Source organism: Erinaceus europaeus, chromosome 16 (genome assembly GCF_950295315.1).
Source record: "Erinaceus europaeus chromosome 16, mEriEur2.1, whole genome shotgun sequence".
Lineage (NCBI taxonomy): Eukaryota > Metazoa > Chordata > Mammalia > Eulipotyphla > Erinaceidae > Erinaceus > Erinaceus europaeus.
Window position 1 is genome coordinate 13,207,660 of NC_080177.1, and position 12,808 is coordinate 13,220,467.

The window sequence follows — 12,808 nt, forward strand, 5'->3', positions numbered from 1 at the left end:
TTACTAGCCACTTAGTCTCTCCCTAGGCTCCTCTCTGTCACCAGCCACGTGTGTCTGCACTCACCGGTGATTTGGTGGGTTCCTGTAGTTGTTCTAGCCCTGTCTTGTTTCAGTCCCAGGTGGTCTCCTCAATATACATATATATATATATTTAATATCTATTTTATTCCCTTTTGTTGCCCTTGTTTTATTGTTGTAGTTATTATTGTTGTTGTTAGATAGTACTGAGAGAAATGGAGAGAGGAGGGGAAGATGGAGGAGGAGAGAAAGATAAACACCTGCAGACCTGCTTCACCACTTGTGAAGCAACTCCCCTGCAGGTGGGGAGCCAGGGGCTTGAACCGGGATCCTTATGCCAGTCCTTATGCTTTGTGCCACCTGCACTTAACCCAGTGAGCTACAGCCCCACTCCCTGTCCTATGTATTTTTAAAGATTTATTTATTTATAGAGATAGAACCAGAGCATCATTCAGGCCTATGTGGTGTCAGAGACTGAACTTGGGGCCTGATGCTTGCAAGTCTATTGTTCTAGCTGCTGTGTAAGCTTTTAGTCTGCTATAAGTAGCATATTTTAATATTAAAAGAAATATATTATTTGTACTTAGTTTAAAGTCAGTCCTGTTTCACCAGAACAGGTAGAAGTATTGTCCATACCTGGCTGACACCTCCAGGAGCGAACATCGTAGTAGCAAGAGCTAGGAGGGTATGTCCTTCCAACAGCATACTGCTTACACTGGCCTGATTGCTGGGAATCAGTATCTGAGCATTTGCAAGACTAGCCTGGAAGATGAGCTTGGAATCTGGAAAATAACAGAGTATGTTTTTCTTCATAAGAGAAATGCTAAATTAGGAATGGTAATTATTATTATTATTTCTTTTCCCTCCAGGGTTATTGCTGGGCTCGGTGCCTGCACCATGAATCCACTGCTCCTGGAGGCCTTTTTTCCCCCTTTTTGTTGCCCTAGTTGTTGCAGCCTCGTTGCGGTTATTATTGCCATTGTTGACATTGCTTTGTTGTTGGATAGGACAGAGAGAAATGGAGAGAGGAGGGGAAGACAGAGAGAGAGGGGAGAGAAAGATAGACACCTGCAGACCTGCTTCACCACCCGTGAAGCGACTCCCCTGCAGGTGGGGAGCCGGGGGCTCGAACAGGGATCCGTACCCCGGTCCCTGCGCTTTGCGCCACGTACGCTTAACCCACTGCGCCACCGCCCGACTCCCTGGTAATTATTTTTGAGAAAGAAAATTAGACACCTGTAGCACTGTTCTACCACTCATGAACTCCGCCCCCCACAGGCAGGTGGGGCTCAGGGCTTGAACCCTGGTCCTTGCACACAGTAACATGTATGTTCAACCAGGTGTGCCATGTTGAGCACACGTATTACAGTGGAAAAGGGGAAGATTCATGAGTGGTGAAGCAGGTCTGCAGGTGTTTATCTATCTTCCCCATCTCTTTCAATTTCTTTTTTAAAAAAATGCTTTACTCATTTATTGCACAGAAAAGAGCAAAATCAAGAGAGAAAGGGATGACAGAGAGGGAGAGAGAGAAAGAGATCTGTAGTCCTGTTTTACCACTTGTGAAACTTTCACTCTGCAGGTAGGGACCAGGTACCTGTACCAGGGTCTTTGCATACTGTAACATATGTGCTTGAGTAGTTGTGCCACCATCTGGTCCCATTAATTTCTATGTGTCCTATCTAATAAAAAGAGGAAAAATGGCTGCTGGGAGTGGTAGATTCACAGTATAGCCGCTGAGCTCCATCAATAACCCTAGTGACAATAAGAGAAGAAAAAAGGCTGGGAGCATGGATCAACCTGTAGAGGCCCGTCTTCAGCAGGGAAGCAATTACAGAAGCCAGACCTTCCACCTTCTGTATCCCATAATGTCCCCTGGTCCATGCTCCCAGAGGGGTAAAGAATAGGAAAGCTATCAGGGGAGGGGATGGGATACAGAGGTCTGGTGGTGGGAATTGTGTGGTTATCCTATGGTTTTTGTCGGTGTTTCCTTTTTATAAATAAAAACTTAAAAAATAATAAAAAAAGAGAAGAAAAAAAGTGGAAAACTGAGAAGGGTGGTAGAGAAGGAGAGAGAGAGAGAGAGACAGAAACAGAGAGAGACACCTGCAGCATTGCTTTATCCCTGCAGGTGGGGGCCAGGAATGATCTGGTCTTATAGCAAGAACCTTCAAATTGTACATAACCTTGACCTGGTAATTTCATATCCAAAAACCTATCAGTATCAAGGAAATACTCTGACACAGGGATAGAATTTTTCTTTTCTAATATTCAGGACTATTATTTATAACAGAAAAAAAGGAAACAATCTCCATATCAAGAAATAAAAGAACAGAAATGTAAATAAGAGCACAGTCATATAGTTTTCCAGAATAACACCTGTTAAGCCTTGTAGTTAAGGGCATTTCTATTAGTTTAGAAATGACTAAGACTCAGGAAAAAAAAAAAAAGAAAGAAAGACTCTCTTCAGATGCAAGAGATACAAGAGAAAAATCCTCTGAATACTATGGATTTCTCGTCACTCTATCTGGAGTTCTCAACTAGAACATCTGGAACAGGAAGTAAAAGGCCACTTTTTCTTGGAAAAGCCATTTCAATCTACCAAAGACTAGGAAATCAGCCTGTGATATACTGGCAGGATGAGAGAAATGTAAAAAGAAAATAAAGATAGCACAAAGCTGAGAAGGAGAGGGCTATCACCACAGATACAGCTCCAGCTCTGGCTTTCCCTAGCTGGCAAGAAGTCAATTTTTTTTTTCTTTAGCTTTCTGCTTATTGAAAAAAACTTGAGTCTAGATTATGATCAGATTTTTGTCTATAACCAAGTAATTTATTTAAGGAATTTATAAATTGAATGCTACTGAATAAGCCAGTTATTTAGTCAAAGGACAGTTTTTGTGTACTCATACCTGTTAAATTACTGGAAACTTGTCGACACTGAACTAAAAATTCAAACCAAGGGTGAGCTTCATGTAATTCTTTTTTTCCTAAAATTGGACAATTTTGAGGACTAAGTCTGTATATAAAAAAGAAAAAAAAAAGAATAGTTAACATACAGGATAAGACAGTTATTCTGTGTTTATTCAGGTGATAACTATCATTAAAAAAGATACCTGGAATTGGGGAGTTGGGTGGTAGTGCAGCGGGTTAAGCGCACATGGCGCAAAGCGCAAGGACCAGTGTAAGGATCCCGGTTCGAGCCCCCTGCAGGGGAGTTGCTTCTCAACCGGTGAAGCAGGTCTGCAGGTGTCTGTTTTTCTCTCCCCCTCTCTGTCTTCCCCTCCTCTCTCCATTTCTCTCTGTCCTATTCCAACAACATCAATAACTACAACAATAAAACAACAAGGGCAATAAAAGGGAATAAATAAATAAATAAAAGATACTTGGAATTAAAAAGTAAATGCAATATCCTTCCAGTCTTATATCGTACTTACCATGTTCCTACTGTGTGGAAATAGAGGATAAAGACGTAACATTATTTAAAATGTGTTTACTACTATGCATAAAATTACAAACTCTGTACAAGGTGAGCAAATATCTGGTGCTTTAGGGTACTTTATTTTATTGGCTTTTACAACACAAACTGTTGAGTATGTTTAAACTTAGTAAAGGGTGGTCTGGGAGGTGATGCAGTGGCTAGAACACAGGGCTTACACCCATGAGGTTCAATCGCTGGCATCAAACATGCCAGCATGATGCTCTGGTTCTTTCTGTTCTCTTTAGTGTAAATAAATCTTAAAAAAAAAAAAAAAAGAATTCTTAGTCTTTATTACATACAAAATGTTATCCATTGAGTATTTTGTGGACTCTACAATCAAACACAGGTTAAATATGGTTCTGCCACTTAACAGCTATTAGTCTTTTTTTTTTTCTTTTAAAATTTGATAGTACAATAAGAAATTGAGAAGGGAGGGGAGGCAGAGACACTGTTTATGAAGCTTCCCCAGGGCAGATGAGAACTGGGGGCTTGGACCTAGGTTCTTGTGATGGCAACCTGTGGTTTCAACCAGCTGCCAGAATCCTTATAATTGTTTTTACCTGAGCATTGCTCAGTTCTGGCTTATGGTGGTAAAAAGGGGTGATGGGGTTTGAACCTGGGACTTTGGAGCCTCAGGCATAAGCCTCTTTGCATAGCCATTATGCTATTTCCCCTACTCTCTGTGTCTCTTAACTGTGGAACTTAGTTTCTCTCTAAAGTTCAGTTGACTTATCTGTGGAGAATGGAGTTAGCACTTCACAGGATTTTTTTGTGAGCATTAAATGACATAAGCATGTAAAGTCTGGCCCAGAACACTGTGAACACTCATCATATCTTAGAGATTACCACTATCGTTTTTTACTGTTTACTTAGCAGTAAATAGTTCTGGTTCTCCGGTATGGCTCTGTAGGCTGATGTTAGGTAGGTATATATGGATGTCTACTTACCTAAACATAAACTTTATAGCATATCTAACATATCCTGTAGTGGCTACAAATTCAAAGTTGTTTAGTATTCTTCTGATGTTGAAAATAATAGAACTCCATGTAAGCCTTTTCTCTTGTTTTAATTTAATTTACCACAGCACTGTTCAGTTCTGATTTGTAAGGTCGTGCTGGGGATTGGACCTGGGATCTTGGAGCCTCAGGCATGAAAGTCTTTTGTATAAACATTTTCTTATCTCCCCAGTCAGTGCATCTTCTCTTCTAAAAGATTTCTTTCTGCTCTCTGTTTAAAAAGGTAACAGAGATGTAGCAAAGCAAGTATTGCTAAAAAATCACATGATAAGCATCTAGCTGAATGCAACGAGCTAAAAGATGTACTAAGTGTTGAAATTAAGGGGGCAAAAGCATATTAAAAAGATCAATGTTTGGGAGTCGGGTGGTAGCGCAGCAGGTTAAGCACAGGTGGCGCAAAGCACAAGGACCTGCATAAGGATCCCAGTTTAAGCCCCTGGCTCCCCACCTGCAGGGGAGTCGCTTCACAGGCGGTGAAGCAGGTCTGCACGTGTCTATCTTTATCTCCCCCTGTCTTCCCTTCCTCTCTCCATTTCTCTCTGTCCCATCCAACAACGACGACATCAATAAGAACAACAATAAGTACAACAATAAGGGCAACAAAAGGGAATAAATAAATGTTAAAAAAATCAATATTCCTCATGCAAAAGCTTAGTGTTTTCCAAAAAGTCACATTCAGAAAGGACATGAAGACACATTTAGGAGCAAATAAGTTCTCAATACTCACTTGTAATAGTCAAGATAGATGTAAAGAAGATACTGCAAACTATGTTCCAAACAATAAAGAATGAAGTGAGAATGGAAGTCCCAGCCTTCTTTGGATCTGTAATTTTGCACAGGGAGAGTATCTTGCATCACACCACCAATACGGTTCAGCCTTAGGAGGAAGAGTTCAAAGTCTTCTAGCTCAGATGTAAGAAAAATTCCATTCCTACTGGTCAAATTTAAGAGATGGTGAATTAAAAAGTTGCTAGATTCAGAGCAGACCAAATTATTTTGCTGTTTTAAGTCTCAAATACTGGGCAGTGGGGGGAGAGGAGGTTTGATGGCATAATGGTTACGCAAAGAGAAACTCATGCTTGAGGCACCAAAGTCCCAGGTTCAGTCCCCTACACCACCATCGGCCAGAGCTGAGCAGTGCTCTGGTTAAGAATAACAAAAACTGGGAGTTGGGCAGTAGTGTAGCGGGTTAAGTGCATGGCACAAAGCGCAAGGACTGGCGTGAGGATCCCGGTTCGAGCCCCCGGCTCCCCACCTGCAGGGGAGTCACTTCACAAGTGGTGAAGCAGGTCTGTAGGTGTCTGTCTTTCTCTCCCCCTCTCTGTCTTCCCCTCCTCTCTCCATTTCTTTCTGTCCTATCCAACAACAACGACATCAACAACAATAACTACAACAACAATAAAACAACAAGGGCAACAAAAAGGAAGTAAATAAATATTAAAAAATCTTTTAAAAAAAGAATAAAAAAAACCAAACTACTTAAAAATATCTGTAAATTATGGCTGCCAATATTTGCTTTTTTACCAGAGCACTGCTCAGCACTGGCTTATGGTGGTGCAGGGGACTGAACCTGAAACTTTGGAGCCTCAGGCATGAGAGTCTCTTTGCATAGCCATTATGCTGTCTACCTCCCACCCTCAATACTTACTCTTAAACATGTATTTGAAAAACCCAAACTAAGCCTTCACTATTATGTTTTTTTAAAAAATTTATTTCTTTATTGGGGAATTAATGTTTTACATTCAACAGTAAATATAATAGTTTGTACATGCATAACATTCCCCAGTTTCCCATTTAACAATACAACCCCCACTATGTCATTTATCATCCTTCATGGACCTGTATTCTCCCCACCCACCCACCCCAGAGTCTTTTACTTTGGTGCAATACGCCAATTCCATTTCAGGTTCTACTTGTTTTTTCTTTTCTGATCTTGTTTTTCAACTTCTGCCTGAGAATGAGATCATCCCATATTCATCCTTCTGTTATGTTTTTTCTTTTTATTGAAACTGTACAACCCACTGTGGTAAGTGATTGACTACAGAACCTAGATACTGAAAGTACTTAAAAAGTTCGCCAAAATATCCAGACAAAATGTTTAGAAGGGCAGGCAGAATAGCTCACTTGGGACAATGCGCTGCTTTGCCAGGTGCACCATTCAGCTGTGAGCCCAACCCCCACCACAATGATGGAAACTTAGGTGTTGTGGTCTTAGACTTTCTCTCTCTGCCTCTGTCTTTATCTAATACAAATAAAATTAAGGTATAATAGTTTGAACCAGCTAAGACAAAAATTTGCATTTAAATATTAACTTTAAAAATTACTGTTAGGGGAGTTGGGCGGTAGCGCAGCGGGTTAAGTGCAAGTGGCGCAAAGTGCAAGGACCTGCATAAGGATCCTGGTTCAAGCCCCCGGCTTCCCGCCTGCAGGGAATCACTTCACAAGCGGTGAAGCAGGTCTGCAGGTGTCTTTCTCTCGCCCTCTCTGTCTTCCCCTCCTCTCTCCATTTCTCTCTGTCCTATCCAACAACGATGACATCAATAACAACAACAGTAATAACTACAACAAGGGCAACAAAAGGGGGAGAAGCAAATTAAAATAAATAAATAAATAAATAAATTACTGTTAGCTACATCATATACACTATATAAAGGAATACCAAAAAAAAAAGTGAAACAAGCACAATGTAACACCATCACCCAGATCACAGGATAGTACATTCAGGGGTCCCTGGTACATTCCTCCTGCTCTGCTGTCCTCTTTGCCACCCTCTCATAGCCTGATTTTGTGATAAGCATTTCCTTACTTTTATTCGACACCCAAATATGTAAACCCCAAATCTCTGAAAGTTTTTTTTTTTTTGTATTTTCTTTATTGGATAGAGACAGCTAGAAATCGAGAGGGGAGGGGGGAGCAGAGAGGGAGAGACAGAGAGACACCTGCAGACCTTCTTCACCACTTGCAAAGCTGCAGGTGGGGACTGCGGGCTTGAACCCAGGTCCTTGCGCACTGTAACATGTGCACTAAGCAGGCATGCCACCACCCGGCCCCCCCCCCCCAAATCTTTGGTTTTGCCTATTTAAAATGTTATAAATGGGATATTCTGGGTATATTTCCTTTGTCTTAGTTCTCTTTTCAACATCATACGTTTCTTTTCCTTTTCACCAAAGATTTTTTCCTTTTTTTTCTTACATGAGAGGTTTTCACAGGAAGCAGGATGCACATGTAGCACCAGAGATCAAAGTAGGAATCTCAAGCATCAAAGTCCAGTGCTCTGCTAGCTGAGTCATTCTCCAACCACTCAGAATTACAGTTTATCATGCTGATACCCAGGGACTATATTTTCTTACTTTTTGTTGCATCATATTCCACTGTATAAGTTAATTATTTTTTAAATCTGGGGCCAGGTGGTGGTGGCAGTGCACTGGGTTGAACACACATGTTACTCTGTGCAAGGACTTGGGTTCAAGGCCCTTGTCCCCACCTGCAGAGGGGAAGCTTCACAAGTGAGGAAGCTGTGCTACAGGTGTCTCTCTATCCAGTAAATGAATAAATATATAGAATATTTAAAAAATAATTTAAAATCTATCTGGACTTGATTTTATTCACACTTTATGGTGGAAGGTCCAGTTAAAAATTTCTCCGAATAACACATAGGAAATGCATTTAAGAAACTAACAACTTGTCACACATATTGACTTTAAACTAGTTTTAAGAGCTTGAGGAGATAAACTAGGTTAAGCCATATGAACTTGCTAATCATCAAATGCTTTCCCCACAAAAATGTCAAATTCATATAGTCTGATCTAAAAGAATAACTTTTTAGAGATGAATTAAGAAGTTTAAGATATTCCCTTATCACTTCACCATTTCTCACCTCAGAACACTGCATAGTTTAATGTCACACATAGCCTCCAGCTGTAGTGAGAGTCTAGTGCTGAGAACAGCAGGGGACATTACAGGATAATAAAGTGTCCTCCTTTCTACCCCTGCCACTTGGTTCTTATAGCCCTCTGTGTCAAGTTACCAATTTTTAAATATTTTTCCTATTATTTATTTATTTATTCCCTTTTGTTGCCCTTGTTGTTTTATTGTGGTAGTTATCATTGTTGTTACTGATGTTGTCGTTGTTTGATAGGACAGAGAGACATGGAGAGAGGAGGGGAAGACAGAGAGGGGGAGAGAAAGACAAGACACCTGCAGACCCGCTTTACTGCCTGTGAAGTGACTCCCCTGCAGGTGGGGAGCTGGGGGCTCGAACCAGGATCCTTATGCAGGTCTTTGTGCATTGTGCCCCATGCGCTTAACCTGCTGTGCTACCACCTGACTCCCCAAATTACCATTTTTATACTCAAACGCATAAAACATTGTCAGAAGAAACTTTACCAAGAATTTGAGAACCTATTCACTAACACATGTTAAAAGTATCTGACTGAAAAACCTTACCATAGTGTCAGGCTTTAGAATACTATGAAATGACACTGCATTGCACTTACAGCCTTTCAAAGGAAAGCGTACACCATTATTTTCTCACTACTCTTTCTTTCATTCATCCCCAGTGCTAGCATACCTGGCCAGCTTATCTAAAATTTCATTCTTCACGTAGCTGTTGCAGCAGGTATTTTGATCAATAACGTCAACAGTCAGAGGGGGCCACCTGCTCTGCTGAACTGCAGCGAAATTATTCTGGGTCTGAAATTCTCCAAGCCACAAAGTAATGCTTAGCCAGTCATGGCGAGCTGTGAGGTATCTCCAGAGGGCTTCAGGGGAATATGCCTTGTATTCTACATGAAGAGTAAATAGGGGGGTTAGAGTGGTATGCAGAAAATTGAGAAATGTTACACATGTACCAGCTACTGTACTTACTTTCAAATGTAAACCATTTATCTCCCCAATAAAAAATTAATTTTTAAAAAATTATCTTTAGTTATTGGATAGAGACAGTCAGAAATTGAGAGGGTAGAGGGATATAGCGAGGGAGATAGAGAGACACCTGCAGCCCTGCTTCATCACTTGCAAAGCTTTCCCCCTGCAGGTGGGGACCAGGGACTTGAACCTGGGTCCTTGCACATTGTAACATGTGCACTCAACCAGGTGCATCACCACCTGGACCCCCCCAAAATTTTTTACGTGGTAAAATATCAATATAAAACAATGTGAAAACAACCCCCACTAGGTCCTGGAACATGCTGCAGAGGACCTAGTGGGGATTAAATTGTTATGTGGAAAACTGGGAAATGTTACACATGTACAAACTACTGTTTTTTTTACTGTTGACTATAAAATATTAGCTCCTCAATAAAGAAATAAAAAAATGTAAAAACAGGGAGTCAGGTGGTAGCGCAGCGGGTTAAGCACACGTGGCGCAAAGCACAGGGACCGGTTAGGATCCTGGTTCGAGCCCCCGGCTCCCTATCTGCAGGGGAGTCGCTTCACAGGCAATGAAGCAGGTCTGCAGGTGTCTCTCTGTCTCTCTTCCTCTCTATCTCCCCCTTCTCTCTCAATTTTTCTGTCCCTATGGAATAACAAATAAATAATAAAAAATTAAAAAAATGTAAAAACAGCAATGAATTGTGATTACTGGCATGTTACTGATACGCAATTAACTAAGCAGAACAATCCAAGCAAATACTTATACAATATGAATTATTCCTACTCCCTCCTGTAACATATTTTTTGTTTTTGTATTGTTGATTTTATAATCAGAACAACAGCTGAAGGAAGAGCTGAATGTTACTTTTTCATCAACAAAGAGTTAAACTTTGGAATTTCACTTATCTTTTCAGTCCTCTTATTTTCCTTAACACCAATTAAGACTTTTGTTTTTCACATTCAGCATGAGTTTGTAGTGGTAGTTTGTACACTTAACCAGGTTACCACCACATGGCCCTGCATGACTCTGTCTCTGCAGTTTACCATTATTTTCCAGAGCTCTGATGTGATATAAGCCCTTTGTTTACACAGGAAAAAGAAGACCATTTTGAGGGGAAAAAAAAGAATGTTGAATCTGGGATGAAAACTCAGCTCAATTTACTGAGCCATCCACCATCACACTGCAAATTCCTTACTAAAACCCTAGGACCATAGAGGTCTGCTACGATTTGCAGTTTAAAGCAACAGAGCATTTTCCCTCAAAAGGAATTCCAAATTATGTAAGTAAATAAGCAGAACAATCTAAGCAAATATTTATACAATATGAATTATTCACACTCCCTCCTGTAACATTTTAATTTTTGTATTGTTTGTTTTATAAGCAACACTTCAGCTGAAAGAAGCACAGAATGTACAATCACCAATGCCGATCTCTTATTCCATACATTTGGATTTCAAGCTCTTTCACACTTGCCTTCAGGACTTATCCTGGGGAGAAGGATGGATTCTCGTGTTAGCTGATCCCACCACTGTGCCCAACTTAACACAATTCTATGGTCCTGTTGATTAAATTTCTCTTTATGGTCATATTTCAGAAATGAGTCCAAAACAGATTTGTGCTTGAAAAAATCTTGCTCCTTTATCCAAAACCTAAAATAATACATTTTTTTTTTTGAGAAAAAACCATCAGTACATTTTTTTTTAAGTCATCATTCCTTTTTATTCATTCAGGATCTTCTACTTTTAGGAAAATACATAATACAATACATCTGATTAGACAAGAAATTCCTGAGTTCCTCTTGGATAATACAAGCATTATCTGTATAAGAAATGTCAGCTTGGGAGTGGGGCGGTAGCGCAGCAGGTTAAGAGCACGTGGCGCAAAGTGCAAGGACCTGTGTAAGGATTCTGGTTCAAGCCCCCGGCTCCCCACTGCACGGGAGTCGATTCACAAGCAGTGAAGCAGGTCTGCAGGTGTCTATCTATCTCTCTCCCTCTCTGTCTTCCACTCCTCTCTCCTTTCTCTCTGTCCTAGTGACGACAACAATAACAATACTAACTACAACAACAATAAAAAACAAGGGCAACAAAAGGGAAAATAAATTTAAAAAAAAAAGAAAGAAATCTCAGCTCAATTTCACCCAGGAAACATGTGCTCAGCAACAATCACAAACTTTACATTATGCTTCCCATATTACCAAAAAGAGACTACCTGGGAAAAGACTGGATCTGCACGTTTTCCTGGAAATGTCCTGAGTAAAACTTCTCAACTTGATGCACGATATCTATCGTTCTCTTGTCTTTTTCAGAAAAATAATTTTTATCTTTTAAGATTTCAACCTTGAAGGAATGATAATTAAGACAAACCAATGACTTCACAAAGATTAAACACATTTACAAATGTCATCCTTAGACACCAAGAATAGCTTGCATTTCTTAGCTAATGTACATTCGCGCACATTTTCCTTTGCCAGAAAGGCAAAGTCACAACTTTGAGGTACGAAGGAGTTATATTTCTGTTTATTGGGTTTTTGGAAAAGTCATGACATATTTTTCTATGCAAAAATGTGTCATGACTTTTCTGATAACCCAATAATTGAACAATAAAATTATTTTTAGGTTTCACCAGGGTGGTTTAAAGAAACGTGACCTACAGTCTCACCTTTACCTACCAAAAAGTCCCGTATATTTTTATCAGTGGTATAGAAGCATATCTTGAGCAACTGGTCTTTTACGTCAAAGCCCTATGATAAATAAAGAATTTAAAAAACATTATGTAATGGTGATTTTATACTCATATTTGATACACAACAGTAAGCTATTGTAGACGTGTATCCTGTTTGAATTTCACAGCTTTTGTTATTGTGAATATTTATTTTCCACACTGTCTATTCCCAGAGTCCTAAAGCATTCTGCAAAGACAATACAAACAACTGACAGCAGTGCTTAGATGTCCAGGAAACCAAATCTACAGGAGTAAGCTGACTCAACTGAAAGTAAAGGTCAATGCAAACAATCACTCCTGTGCACCTCTTTAAAGTTAACCAACTTTAAAGATTTGGGTCAGAGCTCAGCTTGCTTTAGGAGCCCTACCTCTAGACCTCTTCACCTTCTCAAGTGAAATAAAACTGAAAAACAGTGCAAAAGTACAAGCCATTAAAAAGTTTAAATGGGGCCTGGAGAATTAGCATAATGGTTGTGCAAAAAGACTTTCATGCCTGAGGCTCCAAGCTCCTAGGCTCAACCCCTATATTAATGAAAGTGGGGCCAGGGGTAGAGGGTAGATAACAATAGTTATGCAAAGAGACGCTCATGCTTGAGGCTCCAAAGTCCCAGGTTCAATCCCCCACAGCACCATAAGCCAGAGCTGAGCAGTGTTCTGGTTTAAAAAAAAAAAAGAGAGGGAGTCGGTAGTAGCACAGTGGGT

General features: G+C 40.1%; 1 protein-coding gene across 5 annotated transcripts in view; it reads right to left on the bottom strand.

The window, feature by feature from the left end:
- SPG11 (SPG11 vesicle trafficking associated, spatacsin) overlaps positions 1 to 12,808 on the bottom strand; it is a 104,265-nt gene that overhangs the window by 58,796 nt on the left and 32,661 nt on the right. For 3 of the 5 annotated variants that reach the window (XR_009545276.1, XM_060174550.1, XM_060174553.1), the window contains exons 12-18: positions 12,054 to 12,125; positions 11,594 to 11,721; positions 10,856 to 11,031; positions 9,080 to 9,293; positions 5,237 to 5,443; positions 2,925 to 3,031; positions 655 to 800 (exon numbers count right to left, since the gene is read on the bottom strand). Coding sequence is in view for 4 of the 5 variants with exons in the window: in XM_060174550.1 (XP_060030533.1) it covers positions 655 to 800; positions 2,925 to 3,031; positions 5,237 to 5,443; positions 9,080 to 9,293; positions 10,856 to 11,031; positions 11,594 to 11,721; positions 12,054 to 12,125 (1,050 nt within the window). In the remaining variant the exon portion in view is untranslated. The remainder of the gene's footprint in view (positions 1 to 654; positions 801 to 2,924; positions 3,032 to 5,236; positions 5,444 to 9,079; positions 9,294 to 10,855; positions 11,032 to 11,593; positions 11,722 to 12,053; positions 12,126 to 12,808) is intronic. The other 2 variants (XM_060174552.1, XM_060174554.1) reach the window with 1 other exon arrangement.